The sequence below is a fragment of the Mus caroli genome, unplaced genomic scaffold, assembly GCF_978045245.1.
Source record: "Mus caroli unplaced genomic scaffold, Mus_caroli_1 scaffold_2, whole genome shotgun sequence".
Classification (NCBI taxonomy): domain Eukaryota; kingdom Metazoa; phylum Chordata; class Mammalia; order Rodentia; family Muridae; genus Mus; species Mus caroli.
The window spans coordinates 14,978,606-14,994,140 of NW_028227257.1; the positions used below are offsets into that span (position 1 = coordinate 14,978,606).

Here is a 15,535-nt window from a genome sequence, read left to right on the forward strand (position 1 = left end):
GCTGAAGAACACAGGAAAGCAGAAACGGTGTGACCTTGCTTCAGTGAGGTAGAAGGAGAGAACTGATTCCAAAATGCTGCTCTCCGACCCACAAGTCCACTGTGGCAGACATGAATATGAATATTCTCTCTCTCTCTCTCTCTCTCTCTCTCTCTCTCTCTCTCTCTCCCTCCCTCCCTCCCTCCATCCCTCCCTCTCCCCCTCTCTCACAGGCACACACACTCACACACCATTTCTCACACACACACACACATACACACACACACACACTCACTCTCACTCTCACACACACACATACACATACACTAACACACCATTCACACACACATATACACACTTGTCTTAGTCAGGGTTTCTATTCCTGCACAAACATCATGACCAAGAAGCAGTTGGGGAGGAAAGGGTTTATTCAGCTTACACTTCCATACTGTTGTTCATCACCAAGGCAGTCAGGACTGGAACTCAAGCAGGTCAGGAAGCAGGAGCTGATGCAGAAGCCATAGAGGGATGTTCTTTACTGGCTTGCTTCCCCTGGCTTGCTCAGCCTGCTCTCTTATAGAACCAAGACTACCAGCCCAGAGATGGTCCCACCTACTAATTGAGAAAATGCCTTACAGTTGGATCTCATGGAGGCATTTCCTCAATGGAAGCTCCTTTCTCTGTGATAACTCCAGCTGTGTCAAGTTGACACAAAACTAGCCAGTACAACACTCATACAAACACACTCACACACATACACTTACGTAGTACACACATACACTTACACACACATACACACAACACTCACACCCATGTACCCACTCATTCAGGCACACACTCACAAATTTTTCCAGAGAGTCTGTTCAATTCCCAGGATCCATATAGTGAGTCACAACATCTGTAGCTCTGTTCCAGGAGATCAACAACTTCTTCTGGCTTTCTCTGCATACACACGGTGCACAGACATACAAGAAAGAAACACACATATTAAAAATAAAGAAAGAAAGAAAGTACAAAAGAAATTAGAGGAACTATAAAATCACTGAGGTGGGTGGGAGAAGTAGGCTGGGTCACAGTGATGTGGTGTGGTGGCCATGGCCCGGGAAACATTACTGGCTGTGTAGCCCTGGGGTGTTTGCCTGTGTTTGCCTCTTTGTTCTCAGCTCTGCATGTTCGGTTCTCCTAGGAAGCCTACCTCAGCTCTGTGCATCTTTACAATCCAGTAGCTACGATGGGTTTGTATTATGTTGAGAAGGCACATGTGTGAGACTCAGAATTTAAACATCATTGTTGCCCCCCTAGAAACAGCCTAGTTCACCACAGTATCCACCCTAGCTGGGACAGAATAGTGTGGAGGGATCCCCTTCTCAGGGCCTGTTTCTCATCCATAATAGGTAAGTGATTGGCTAATTGATGTCAAATCATATTTCCACTGCTGAGAAAACATGGCGTTGAAGGAGTGTTGCCAGATCTGATAAACACTTACCTCTCAGAATCTTTACACCCTTCAGCCCTGATAACGTTTGATATACATGAATGACTGGAACAAACTGTCCCTGCCCCTGCAGCAAGGGGAGCCTTAGAAGTGGCTAGTGTGTGCTGTGTGCTGATAACATCTGCTCACAATGAACAGTAATACCCTGACTCAGAAATAAATAAAAATAAGTAATAAAATATGTGTTATTTAAATTAAATTAAAATATTCATATATGACAAATAATAAAATAATAAATGAAAATAATACATAAGTAAATAATAAAATCATAGCCAGACATCGTGGTACAGACCTTTGACCACAGCACTCGGGAGGCAGCAGGAGGCAGAACTTTGAGTTCTAGGCCAGCCTGTTTTATACAGTGAGACCCTACCCAAAAAATAAATAAAGACAATAACTTGTATCAATAGTAGCTACTATTATGATATATTAAGAACTCCTGAAATTCAATAACACAAAAATAATACAGTAAAAAAAAATTTGCAAGAGACATGGCTGAGAATATAATTCAGGTGGCAGAATGCAGGAGACCTGGATTTAATTGCCCGTGCCACAAATCAAAGGAAACAAAAAATAGTGAAGGAAAGGAAAGGAAAAATGGGCAAAGACCCCAAAAGGCATTTTTCCCTAAAATTTAGGAGCTAGAGGGAGGGCTCTGCAGTTAAGAGTGCACACAGCTTTTACACAGGACCCGAGTTCAGTTCCCAGCCTTCAGGTTGGAGTCTCACAATCACGTGTAACTAACTCCAGGGGAACCAATGGCTCTAGCCTACACAGACACCCATATTCATATGCACATGTCTCCCAACACATGCACATATACAAAATTAAAAATAATAAAATAAACATTTGTTTTACAAAAGGATGCACTGATTTAAAAAAAAAAAAAACTTCTGGGGTCTGGAATTCTTTTATTTCTTTTAAAAAAGAAATCACCAGGGTTTTCTATCACCCAGGCTGACCTTTAACCTACAACTTAGCCAAGAATGACCTTGAACTTGGGATCTTCCTGCCCCAACTACCAAGTACCAGGATTGCATAAATCACACCTTGTTCTTATTCTGAGCTTTTGTTATTTCAGCTTACATACACTGAATCTGCCCCTTTTCCAACCAGGTGACAGTTCCTAACTTTTAGCCCAAGTGTGTGTTGTTCCCATAATTCCCTGGAAGCTGTGCAGACAGCTTCTGCCAGTAAGTCAAGCTCCGTGTAAGAGACTTGAGAAAGGTCTCTTTATTAAATGCCTGGCATGAATCACTAGAACTGAACAGACCAGAGACACAGCCACGGCTCTGAAACTTGCCCTCCACATGACTGTGGTCACAGTAGTTTAACCTCCTTGCTTCATGGAGTGCTTCTGCATATTTTCTGTTGCTATAACAAAATGCCTGAGACTGGATACCTTATTTTAAGAAGAGGTTTACTTAGTTTAGAAAAAAAAAAATTGTAGGAGGGTGAAAGCCCAAGAGGAGGTGGCCCATCAGCTTAACTTTCAATGAGAACCCCACCTCCACTCCAATCAACTGTCACAGGATGGCTGGTGACATTGTGCAAGGGGTATTTTGAAAAGAAAGAGAACATATAGCAAGATAGAAAGTCAGAGAAGCTTAGGTTGGCTATTTTCAAGGGTTTATTTTACTTTAAAATGTGTGAAGGCGGGGGCTGTTCACGTGTATATGGGAACCCACAGAGGCTCTTTCAGAACTGGAGTTACAGGAAATGTGGACTGCCCAGCTTGGATGCTAAGAACCCAAGTCAGGCCCTCTGCAAGAACAGTAGACACTCATGGAGGCAGGAGAGAGACTCAGAGGTCAAAAGCACTGGCTGTTCTTCCAAAGGGACTAGGTTCAATTCCTAGCACCCACATGGCAGTCTGCAACCATCTGTAATCCTGGTCCTAGGGGATCCAGTACCTGCCTCTGGCTTCCGTGGGTACCAGGCAGGCATGGGCTACAGGCATACGTGCAGGGGAAACACTCATTCACATAGAAACTTAAACAACAATAACAAAAAACCAAAACAGTCTATGCTCTTAACTGCTGAGTGATCCCTTCAGCCCCATGGCTTCCTCTTTTTATACCAGTTCACTCTCAGGAGAACTAACTGGGGTCTCGAGAGAACATTAGTCTCTTTCAAGAACAGCGCCTCCAGAGTACCTTGCACTGAGTTCCACCTCTTGAAGATTCAACCATCTCTCTACAGTGCCACCTTGGGGACCAAGTTTCCAAGACTTGGACCCCCTTGTTGACACCCTCCCATCACATCCAAATCTTCCTGGGCTTCTGTGTAAACTTCATAGACAAACAGTGTGTGAAGTGTATTCTGTGTGGTGCTTGGGAACACAAAGGCACACAGTCAGTAGTAACTGCTGTTCCGTTCCTGTTGCAGGGTCTTCTGTAATGAAACGGTGGTGGGTTGGCTTTGGAGGCCAGATCAGATAGATATGTCCAGGAGGAACGAGACTGGACTGATCCAGAAGAAGCCAGCCTGGTGTGCACCAGCAGTTAGGGGTGAGTGAGCAAGGTTTGGGGTCAGCCCCTCCTCTTAGTCTCTTGTCTCTCTCTAAATAAGACAGCCCCAGGCTGGGCCACTGCTGGCTGACACCATGCAACTCCAGGCCTCCTTCTTCTTATTCCTGATCCTCATCTTCTGCCCAGAGCTTTGCGCAGAACCAAATAACGGTAGGTATGGAATGGAGGTCTCAGTGTAGAGAGACCCTGCGGTCAGGGTCTGGTTCTGATCTAGCAGGATGGGGAGCCAGTTCAAGTCATCGACAGACACGGTCAGGTATCTGCTATGTGCCAGGCACCGTTCTAGGAGCTGAGTTACAGCCAACAGCCAAAGACACCACCTTTACAGAGTTTAAATTCTAGTGGGGGACTAAAGGCATTTAGCATCTGTGATTGCATAGTAGACAATGAGGGAGCCAGAGCTAAAAAAGAAAAGACCTCGTGGGGAAATGGGCTTTAAAGTTTAGATTTGTGAAATGGTCAAAGTTAGACGAGGAGGGAGAGATATAAGCTCACATTTGATATTGAGAGAATTAGCTCAGTCGGACCTCCCTCCAGGGTCAGGCTCCTTCCTGGGCTTTCTCATCTGTAGCTTGAAAGGTGGCTGTTGGATGATGAGCTCAGTGGGGAAGCACTTAGCACGTGCAAGCCCTAGGCTCCCAAATCAGGGGCATCAGGGTTCCGATGTTGGCCCCACTACTTAGAAGCCCCAGGTGTGTTGTTTGGTCTCTCTCCGAATCTCAGTTTCTTCCTCTAAAAGATAAGAGTAATGGTTGTGTCTGCTTTCTTGATCAAATCTGATGTGTATAAATGTGTTCGTGTAACAGTTCTCAGTGGCTCCACATGAAAGACTCTAGTCACATTTAGAACACACACGGTTACACACAAAAGTAAATGATTAAGTGGTTTCCTCTTGGCTTTAATAGAATCGCCGAGGAAAACCAGGACTGAGAAATTCAAAAGCAGGTGGGACTTCACCTCCTGTTGCGTCCCCTGGGGTTAAGGAGGATGCTACTGTGACCAAGATGTCCTAGGAACACGCCAGCCTCCCCCCTACACACACACACACACACACACACACACATCTGTTTCCATCCTGACTGGATAAGCTCTTTGGCTCTTTTCCCTTATCTTTTGTCTCTCTTTCCCTTATCTTGTAAGGCAGGAGAGAGCCTAAACCTTCACCCTGACTAGGCTGCTGCCAAAATTCCACCAAAGACGTGTTCAGTAAGGGAGACAGGATGAGAATCTGCAGACCTTTGCTATGGACTGTGCTGGCTTTGTGTGTTGGTACCCACCCCTGGCAGTGGGCTGCTCTTTCTTCACATAGCATTCTTCACTGCAGCTGCAGGGAAGAGATCCAGCGGTGCAGTGCAGAGGCAGAGCACTTGCTCAGTACACACACACACACACACACACACACACACACACACACACACTAGAGGCAGGCCCTTGGCATCTTCCACTTGCCCCAAAGTTACTGTGAAGAGTAATTGCAGGGACTGAGGAGATAAACCATTCTGTAACGTGCTTTCCTTGAAAGCACAAAGATTTGATCTGCAGAACCTATGCCAAAAAAAAAAAAAAAAGAAAGGAAGGAAGAAAGAAAGAAAAGAAAGAAAGAAAAAAGAAAAAAAGAAAGGAAAGGAAAAGAAGAGAAGAGAAAAGAAAAGAAAGAAGAAAAGAAAAGAAAAGAAAAGAAAAGAAAAGAAAAGAAAAGAAAAGAAAAGAAAAGAAAAGAAAAGAAAAGAAAAGAAAAGAAAAGAAAAGAAAAGAAAAGAAAAAAGAGAGCCATGATGGCATGTTTGCAATCCCAGAGCTGGGGAGACAGAGACAGGGGTTTCACTGTCCAGCCAGCCTCGCCTATTTGGTGAGCCCCAGACTAGTGAGTGACTTTGACAAAAGAAAGAAAGAAAGAGGGCTGGCGAGATGGCTCAGCGGGTAAGAGCACTGACTGCTCTTCCAAAGGTCCTGAGTTCAAATCCCAGCAACCACATGGTGGCTCACAACCACCCATAATGAGATCTAATGCCCTCTTCTGAAGCCAGCTACAGTGTACTTACATATAATAAAGAAAGAAAGAAGGAAATAAAAGAAGGAGAGAGAGAGAGAGAGAGAGAGAGAGAGAGAGAAGGGGGGCTAGGCAGTGGTGGTGCACGCCTTTAATCCCAGCACTTGGGAGGCAGAGGCAGGCCTGGTCTACAGAGTGAGTTCCAGGACAGCCAGGACTACACAGAGAAACCCGAAAGAAGGAAGGAAGGAAGGAAGGAAGGAAGGAAGGAAGGAAGGAAGGAAGGAAGGAAGGAAGGAAGGAAGGAAGGAAGGAAGGAAGGAAGGACAGAAGGAATGACGGAAGGAAGGAAGCAAGCAGACTGGTCTGAATAAAGACTCCTAAGCTTTCACTTTTGACCTTCTCTAGTACACACACACACACACACACACACACACACGCATACACAGACAAAAATAATAATTATGAAGATAAAACACATAGCGACTACGTCTTTGTTGAGTGCTTGCTGTGGGCAGAGGCTGGCCTGTGCTGGGGGCTAGGGCTGCAGGTTAGTGAGCAGGTCTGTGTTGCTGGGTCTCATTGCCTGAGAATGAAAGAGTTCACTGTTATCCACTGACTTCTGAGCTGTTGGATTTCCTGGTGCTTTCTATCAGTTGTTTTTGTTTGGTTTTGTTCCCTGTGTGTTGCAGTGGTGGTGGTGTTTTGTTGAGAGGGCTCTCACTGTATAGTTCTGCCTGGCCCGGCGCTCTCTACATAGACTAGGCTGGTCTCCAACCCACAGAAATCCTCCTGCCTCTGCCTCTCCTGAATGCTGGGATTAAAAGTGTATTCCAGCACACTCCACCTTTATTAGTTACCTTTAAACTCTCAATTAGCCCCAAAGTGTGAACATTAGACTCCATTTGACAGTGAAGAAAACTGAAGGGATAGGTCCTTTGTTCAAGCATTGAACAAGTCTATCTGTTCTGGAACAGACTGTGGGATGGGAGGCAGAAACCTATGGGGTCTGACTATGGAAAATCAAATCTGAGGGGGCAAAGGAGACAGACACAGTACTCTGTTCCTTGTGTCAGAGACAGCAAACTGGAGACATCCAGAAGTGAAGAGATGTCTCCAGTCTCATGCAGTAGTGGGTGGCAAAGCTAGATGTGAATCTGTCTGAGTTGGGAATTTAGGTAAGGGAGTCTCGCCACTTCCAGAAGCACAGACCTTGGCTTCTGTAGAGCTGGATAAGGCTGGATGGGAAGGGGTGGCTGTCGTGGGTGACCTCAACCTTGAACCTTGTGGCTATGGAAACCTCCAGAAAAGGAGAGAGCAGCCGAGGGGACGGGTCGGGGATGGGTTTGGTCTCCTTAACCACTCTTCTACTTCCAGTGCCCAGGAAGTCCTTACCGCCTATGTGCATCCTTCCTAAGGACACGGGCGGATGCCGAGCTGTGTTTGTGAGATGGTACTATAACTCCAAAGCTGGCAAGTGTGAGTGGTTCCGCTATGGAGGCTGCAAAGGCAACGAGAACAACTTCCCGAGCAGAAGTCAGTGCCAGGCAGTCTGCACCAACACCTGACTTGTCAAGCCAAGCCAGCCCTCTATGGAGTCAAGCTCCCTGGGGACCCCTGAAGGGTTTTGTTTGTGAATAATAATAATAATAATAATAATAATAATAATAATAATAATAATAATAATAATAAAGTGCATTTCCCTAAATACATTTCCCTAAGATTCTGTCTATCTCCGAAATTGTACAGATGTTGCCATCATGTTTAAAAATCCTTCCTTACGGAGTACACATATTGAAGTACATTGGGAAAATTTAGAAGCACCACTCACTTCTTAGTATGAGTTACTCATTTTACCCACCCGAAGAAAAATGCTTCAACGTGAGGGGGCGAGCTGGAAGTCAAAGGACCTAAACCGGACTCAAAAAATGACCCTGGGTGTAACGGATGTTGGTGCCAGGCCCACGCTAAGCAGAAACAGGAAGAAAGGGGGAGAAGGCACGGGAAAAAACTGAAGATTTTAAGACCGTTCTTAATGTTTAAAATAGGGAGGTCTTACCTATTACTAAAGTCAAGCCATGTCTTTTTGTCACACGGAAGAGAGCTGAAGAGCCTTGATCCCAGGGTCATCTGGTTTTCCTTAAGCAGCAATTATTACCCTCTGAAGGAAGAGGAGGGTGGCATGGAGCTGGACTACTGTTATTTCAAGGATGCACAGGTACAAAGATAGGCAGGGACTTCTTTTTAAACCACAGGGTGGGGCCGTAGGTAAGGGTGCTTGCCACCAAGTCTGACCACCTGACCATGACCCCTGAACACTCACGTAACGGAAAGAAGGGAACCATTTCCTGCAAGTGGTCTCTTCCTGAACCCAGTATTTGTCGTTTGGCTAGCCTGGCTGGCCAAGAAGATCTGGGAGTTAGCCTGTCTCCAGCTCCACCCCCAGGTATTCTGTTGCACATAGTTGTTTTATACACGTGTGCTGGAGATTGGACTCAGGTCCTCTTGCTTGTACAGCGGGCACTTAGCTGACAGCAAGCGCTCTCGCCAGCCCCCTGGGTTGCTATGAATTGCCCTGAGGGCTCTGAGTGTGTCTCTCAGCACTATGGCTGGCACATAGACGTGCAACACACGGAGCAGTGGGTCTGAGTGATTTCAGAAGCATTCCCACACCTCTCTGAGGCTGCGTTGTCTCCATGACCCTTGGAGAATAACCAGCCTCACAGGCCTGGTGTAAGGACCCACTGGGGAAATCCTAACACCGCAGAGGCACACCTGAATTATGGTTCACAACTTCAGAACCAATCCCTTCCTGGATTTTGTACCTTGATGGCCCAGTTGTCCCGTACTGTCCCACCCATCTAACCCAAGTCAAGAGAAACAGAAGAAAGTGAGGTGAGGCGAGCAGGTGTTATAGCTTCTCCATTGCTGAAAGTGATCACTTTATTGGTTAGAAAAAGGAGATGCTTTTGTCGGGCCAGGAAGAAATGCAAAGACCAGAGAGAAAAGAGGCCACAGGACGACTCCAGATGCACAGTCCGGCAGAAACAACCTCTCTCCATTCCTCAGGCTGCTGGTGGCTGAAGCTGGAGGGAGAGACCATGGCACTGTCATCAATAACATGTCATACTAGACCCAAGGGTCAGCCAGCTCCCACCTAGCCTGTCACACTTGCACACACAGCAAAGCACTACCTTCTTGCAGCCTCTGTCTGCATCTCCCAGCAAGTTCCAGGCTTGCCCCTTATGCTTCAAATCAAACCTGTTCCAGGACCCACTTGGATATACAATGGTCCTAAATGACCGTTGTGGCCTCTCTGGAGACCCATAAATATTTATTTCCCTAAGAATCTTCCTTCTATCACCAAAAAGGCCCACCATGCCTTCATTCCTTAGATCGAGCTGAGTTAAATTGACCAAATAGATGCTCTTTATCCCCATACTGAAAGCACATAACTGTGGGCAAGGAGATAAAGAGGCTAGGTAAGGGTCAGAGCTGAAGTCTGAATTGTGGTCATCCTATTTGCAATGCCCACTGTGCAGTTTGGCATTCATGGAGATAAGAGACCATTAGCCTCATAGCAGAGTTCAGGAAAACTATAGCTCTCTCCTACCCATTGAAAAGCATATCAGGTATGAAATAACAGGCATGAGGCCTTGGGCACACTCCCCCTCTTTGGGTTTCAGTTATCTCTGTGTGCACTAAGGGAGTCCAGCACTCTGTGTTTGCAACCAAAGTCTTGTCCAAGTTCTTGCTCAACCTGCCCCCTCAGCCTCAAACAGCATCCCCGCCCTGAATCTCACCAAACCAACAATCATTGCCTCAAACTTTGATCCCAGCTCACAATCACCTCGCCCCCCCCCCCCCCCCCCCCGCCGGGGAGGCTTTCTCTGGCTGCTTCTACTCCATCCTCCCTCGATCAAGCCTGGGTGACATTTCCTGATCTGTTTCCCACAGTAGTGGGCACTGATGAGTGATACAGAGCGTGTCACCAATCACTGCACTGCAAGCTGGGGGGGGGGGGGGGGGATGGAGAGGAGTGGTCACCTTTCTGTCCTAGGAACTCAGACAGTCACACTGCATGATCACCTAATGGGACAACCAAGTATCTGTCTCAGTTTCTCCCTTTTTAACACTTACCGTGTGGCATAATTCCTATTCTGTGGTTATTCTCAGTGAATGTGTGTTTTTCCTGTGTGTATCTGTGGGTACCTCATGTGTATGCAGTACCCTTGGAAACCAGCAGAGGGCATCTGAGCCCCTCAACGGGAGTTAGAGATGGTTGTCAGCCACCGGGTGGGTACTGGGAACCAAACCTGTGTCCTCTGCAAGAGCAGTAAGTGTTTTTAAACACCCACATCACCTCTCTAGCCCAACTTAACAGTATTTTAGTATTTAGTTTAATCACGTACAAAGTGAAGGGTGACTCACAAATTTCTCCTTTTAGTGCCTGAGACACTAAAGGTACTGAATTTAGTCCTAGCTATCTCAGATTAAATGCTTAGCCCATTAGCAGACACAACTAATAAATGCAACCAACATTAGCAACCTTGACCACATTTGTCCACACAGGTGGGCCTTTGGAGGAAATGCAGATCAGCCCTTCTGTCTCTCACTCACTTTGCAAAGGGATACCATCTCAACTCCACCAGCCATTGTCCCCTCCCCTAGGACACAGCTACCCACTACCAAATCGTAACTTATTCAAGTCCTGTTAAACAAAAAGGGAGTTCTGATACTTATCAGCAAACCCCCACTGCTCATCATGAAATGGTGAACGGGCCACCCCTCTTCCCTGCCTCCATCCTGGGCAGGATCCTCTCATCTGTCCATTCTCGGGTGAGTCTGGGAATCTTCTCCTGTCCTCTACAGTCTAGCTACATGGTAGCATACTCTAGGAGAGTCCTTTGGAAACATTGGGACCAGTGTCTTTCTAAGGACTCACCTCTCTGGGTGTGCCTCGAGACAATGACCTCTAAGGCTCTAAGATGAACGGTCCCAGGCCCCAGATACCTTTGATTTCCTTTCACGCATCTATCCAGCCTTCCTGTTCTTCCTTAAATGCCCCAGCGATGCTCTTGACTTCATCTCGATCGCTGCCTCCTCGGCCTGAGTGTGCTCACGTTCCTTCTCTTGCTTCACACCTTCTTGGTGAGGCTTCACCCACTGTCCCACGTACAAGTTACAGTGATGCCCCTTTTGTCCCCCTGCCCTGGGTACACTTCACTCCTGTTCTCCTGTCCCACAGCATGCACCTTCCTGTGACATGCTACAGAAACAGCTTGCTTCTTTCTCTCCTCACCACTAGACAAGAAAACCTAGCAGCCAGCCTCTCTTGTCTGCTTCGTTAGCTTGCACATTATCCACATAGTGTAGATAAATAGTAGTTAAATTAATGAAGTGAGTGGACAGGTCTGTTATCACCGTGTTTTTCAGCCTCTTCCTTTTCAACTTACTGTAAGGACCCCCACACCTAGGTGTTTCTGAACCTTCTCTCCTGTTCCCACCTACCTCAGAATTTGGGTGTGGTGCAGGCCATCTTCCCACATCCATTGCGGCAGCATTTCATGTTGCCAGAACACTGGCTGTCCACCTGGCACTGGTCCTCACAGAGGCCGAGCTTGGGTAAGTCCACACTGGGGCAGCTCCCCTGCTTTTCTAGGTAGACAAGGGAGTAAGGGGAAACTGAGGGATCCAGGGAGACAACCAGCAAAGCCCGGCTGAGCACCACCCTGGTTCACCAACAGCAGAGCTGCCTATCTGAGTTCATCATGGGACCCTGAGCTGCTCTCAGGGGTTCTGGGGAGATTATCTACAAACCTCTATTCCTGCTCCAAGATAACTTTGAAATCACAGAACCTCAGTTTGAGTCCCACCTCAGCCATTTTCTATCTTGGTGGCTTAGAGTACAAATCTCCCAGAGCAGCAGTCTTTAGATGTCGCATGGAATCTCTGTCAGCACACTGTGGGGTTGTCACAAAAGCAATTGCCCCCCACACACACACACAGCCCACCCAGAAAGATCAAACTCCTTGGTATGAGTAATCATAAGCGCCCCCACCTAACCAGCTCCTGTGGTGAGCCAGACACCGTTGAGGCCCAAGTCCATCCAGTTCGCCCAAGAATCTTAAAACAGCTAATGGTTCTGCTAATACTTCCTTCTATTGTGGCTGGAAACGGAAGCAGTAGAGGGTTAAGTGTTTTGCCTAAGGCCATGGAGGACTGAGGCAGGATTTGAACCACAGGAGATCTGGCTCCAGGGTGTATGCATTTGCCACCAGGCTCTGTGCTACTTTATAAGCTATAAAGTGCAGTGCCCATGAGAGAGGTGACACCCATTCCCCACAATGACTCCTATAAGTCCACTGCCAGGTACACTCACTCTGAGCCACGGCCCTCCATACGTACATGGTCACCCATGCAAATACAAAAACCACCACCACACACCACACACACCAACCCCACACCATGTTCCATTCAACAGAAGTACCAGGTGGGAGGCAGGCCCAGCGAAAGGAAAGATGCAGACAGTGAAGTGTGTAGGCAGGTAAAGGAGAGGTGGACAGCATCCTGGCCTTGCTAGTACAGGTGCTCTTGGTGGCTACCCTGAGACAGAATGAGAATAACCAGGAGAGGGTGTAGTACGGAAGGAAGCAAGCTATCTTGTGCAGAATGCCCACTCTTTTGAGAACCTTTGCATCTTGAGCATCATTACATTTAGCCCCCACACCTACAGATGGGTACTAACGTGCCCACTTTGCAGATGAGCAGGCAGAGTTTCGAAGAGCAAATTATTCAGGCTCACACACTTAGGAAATGGCTATGATTCAAGCCTCCAGGCTCCTCCAGGGCTCAGGAGACCATCTGGCCTGTCCATCTGACACAAGGAAACAATATCTTTATCCACCTGACAGCTGGATGTGCCAGTTGGCTCAACTCCATCTTTCCTGGTCCCTCCTTGTCCAGGTCCATCCATAGCACATCCACAGCCAAAATCTGCCCTCCGTGGGCAAGTCTCACTTCCCCCTTCCACCTTCCTGTTCATAGCACCTTAGGACTCCTAAGTATAAATTGCTTCCAGTCATTCCTAGCATCTTTGGGGAAAATAGTAAAGGCAAAAGAGGGGCAGGGGCTGTAGCCCCCCAAAAGACCAGAAATTACAAACTTTGGTTTCTGTTCCCCCACCCCACCTCCTAGCCTCAGCTTTTCCCTCTTGGAAATAAGATGCTTAGATTCCATACCTTGGACACCTAAGCTTTCCCTGGTCACAGCCGGTGGCTTCGTGGAGACTTGACCTCCCAATGGTGAAGTAGTGTGGTCAAGGCCTGCTGATTGAGTAGTAGTGTCAGTCTCTGAGAGTTTAGTATCTGTCCCCGAGAGCTCTCCTTCGCTCGGTCCTAAAAGTTGTGGAAATAAAGATACAAGAGGAAAACCCAGTGTCAAAGAAAGAAACGGAACCTCTGCCAGCCACAGGATGGCGGTGTAACTTTGTGCGAGAACATTTATTTTGGCGGCTCACTTCCACAACCTTAGGATGTGGCAAAAGATTTCTCCCTCCCTCAGGTACAAATCTTAAGTCTTGCTAGGCCAGACCGTTGAGGGCCTGCGGGAAGAACCCCAAGAGGCAACAGGTCCCTAAGGCTCGGGTCCCGGCACTGACGCCACCCAGGGTTTGCCCTCCAACTCCAGCCTAGGAAGCCACTGCTCTCAGGTCTCGGAACAAAGTCTCGCTGTGCGTGCCCGGAAGCCCTTCGTGCACCAGAGAATCGAGTCCAGCCAGGAATGGGGGGACCTCCTCCCCCTGGGCCGCGCCTCTGTGACGCCTTTGTCCCTCGCATTTACCCCAAGCCAGACAAGGGAGGCACGTGTGGATCGGGTTTCCACCGCTTCTCGGGGTCCCTGGATCTGGGATGCCCTTCGCCAAACCCAAACCCTTGTGCTCCCGCCTCTCACAACCCCGCCCTGTCCCCGCCAGGTCACCCCGGGGCTATACCATTAGGCTTGGAGCAGACAGAGCTGCAGCCCGCCTGGCAGCACTTGCGGTTGTCCGCACAGTCCTTGTCCAAAGTGCACTCCAACACACAGTCCGTAATTGGTTCGAGCTGGGGGCACACGCCGGGTTTCTCTGCTTCATCGGTGCCTTGGGATGGGTGGGTGGGGAGCAGACTTGTCAGGGAAACCCGAGCCCAATCCCACCCGCATAACCTCTCCCTGCTCCGAGATCCCCAAGGATTTTGGATCCTTTGGCCCAGGGGCCCCCATAATATCATCCCAGAGAGCCTCACCCCCGAGCCAGGGGGTCTGACACTAGAGAGCTCCCCAGTGCTTGGCTTCAAAGTCCCCAGTCCTCTGGGACTTGAGCCTCTGCTTGGAAGCTTCGGCCATCCCGTGAGTTTCCCCGCTCCTCTTCATCAGGTCTCTGCTTTCAGCGCAGAGAAAGCCCCGGCCCCTCCAACTTTAAGCCTTCATTGATTCCCCCTCCCCCCTTCCCAGTACATTCCCCGGACCCTAAGCTTCAAGGATAACTAGCTATAGGCCCCAGAGTTGCAAAAATTAAATTTTCACTGGCCTCCCACCTTAGTCCCAGAACCCCGGAGTTCTGAGACTCCGGCACTCTGGGCTGCACTCACCTGTGGCTGAGAGGGGGGTGAACAGTAGCAGCCCTAGTAGGAGGCCAGCGGCCAGCAGGCAGAGGCGACAGGCAGGCATGGTGCAGGTGTGACCTGCAGCCAGGATGGAGGGGTTTTAAGCACTCGCGCGGGGAGGGGGCGGGGCCGAGTGAGGGGTGCAGGAGGCGGGTAGGAAGCACAGCGGGCAGCGCGGGCGCCCTGCCACCTCACGCCATTTCACAATCCCCCTGGATCAGGTGTCACTCTTGGCTCTGGTGGGAACCAGGAACCGAGACAGCTTCCAAGCCGGCTGCAGCCGGACACTTGTCCACCCCTCCCTCTCTTCCTACCTTTCTAAGGCCTGAGGGCAAGGCAGGGCAGCGAGAGCTGAAAGCCCAGACCCAGAGTCCCTGGGCTCAGTTTTTAGAGTCTGTTGTCCTCCCCGGAATGACTAGAGTCCAAGATTAAGGAGGAAACGGCCAGACTGCAGTGATGGAGCCAAAAGGAGGCAAAAGATGCTGGGGATTAAATGGCTGAGATTGGGGCCAGATAAACCAATCAGCATGCAGAGCCCTATTCAAGAATTAGTAGAGGTCGGTGTAGCAGAGGCTACAGAAATAAGACTCATTAACAAAGGAAACCAGCTGACAAGGAACACGTCCAGGAAGGAGCAACACCTGTGCAATTTCCAGCTCTCTCGGGCATTTCTTTTGCCTTTTCTTACCCCAGTCCATTGGGGCAGGATGGGGTATTTCACTACTATGACTAGAGAGTGATGCACAGGCTGGACCACTTCAGAGGCTTGTCCCCAACCGAAGTTCCAGGCTAAAGCTGTTCGGGCAAGATTTTGGATCTCCATTTCTTCCTCCAGGCTCTGTTTCCTCCAGATGCCTAACAAATGACACATAACAGAGAGAGTGTGATGGTGGTG

The 15,535-nt window shown here is 48.5% G+C and overlaps 2 protein-coding genes across 3 annotated transcripts; one reads left to right on the top strand and one right to left on the bottom strand.

Annotated features, from left to right (window-relative positions):
* The first annotated feature begins 4,079 nt into the window (after positions 1-4,079).
* Positions 4,080-7,563, top strand: Spint3 (serine peptidase inhibitor, Kunitz type 3). 2 transcript variants are annotated; one of them, XM_085828897.1, is made up of 2 exons: positions 4,080-4,159; positions 7,380-7,563. In XM_085828897.1, exons 1-2 carry the CDS (start codon positions 4,080-4,082, stop codon positions 7,561-7,563), a joined length of 264 nt encoding a protein of 87 aa, XP_085685023.1. The 2 variants fall into 2 exon arrangements, with proteins under 2 accessions (XP_085685023.1, XP_021037661.1); XM_021182002.1 differs by having other exon boundaries at positions 4,080-4,155; positions 7,373-7,563.
* A 1,357-nt stretch (positions 7,564-8,920) lies between these two features.
* Wfdc2 (WAP four-disulfide core domain 2) lies at positions 8,921-14,776 on the bottom strand. The gene is made up of 5 exons (XM_021156271.3): positions 14,626-14,776; positions 13,989-14,135; positions 13,237-13,392; positions 11,507-11,653; positions 8,921-9,081 (listed from the first exon to the last, which is right to left on the bottom strand). The coding sequence occupies exons 1-4, from the start codon at positions 14,702-14,704 to the stop codon at positions 11,508-11,510; spliced, it is 528 nt and encodes a 175-aa protein (XP_021011930.1). The 5' UTR covers positions 14,705-14,776; the 3' UTR covers positions 8,921-9,081; position 11,507.
* Positions 14,777-15,535: the final 759 nt, after the last annotated feature.

Bases quoted from the DNA above. Each gene is read 5' to 3' on its own strand.
- Wfdc2 (XM_021156271.3), bottom strand. From the start codon at position 14,704: ATGCCTGCCTGTCGCCTCTGCCTGCTGGCCGCTGGCCTCCTACTAGGG. The intron at 13,393-13,988 runs GTATAGCCCCGG...CACAACTTTTAG, and splicing joins TGTCTGCTCCAAGCCTAATG to GACCGAGCGAAGGAGAGCTC. The intron at 11,654-13,236 runs GTATGGAATCTA...TTGTCTACCTAG, and splicing joins GGAAAGCTTAGGTGTCCAAG to AAAAGCAGGGGAGCTGCCCC.
- Spint3 (XM_021182002.1), top strand. From the start codon at position 4,080: ATGCAACTCCAGGCCTCCTTCTTCTTATTCCTGATCCTCATCTTCTGC. The intron at 4,156-7,372 runs GTAGGTATGGAA...TTCTACTTCCAG, and splicing joins TTGCGCAGAACCAAATAACG to TGCCCAGGAAGTCCTTACCG.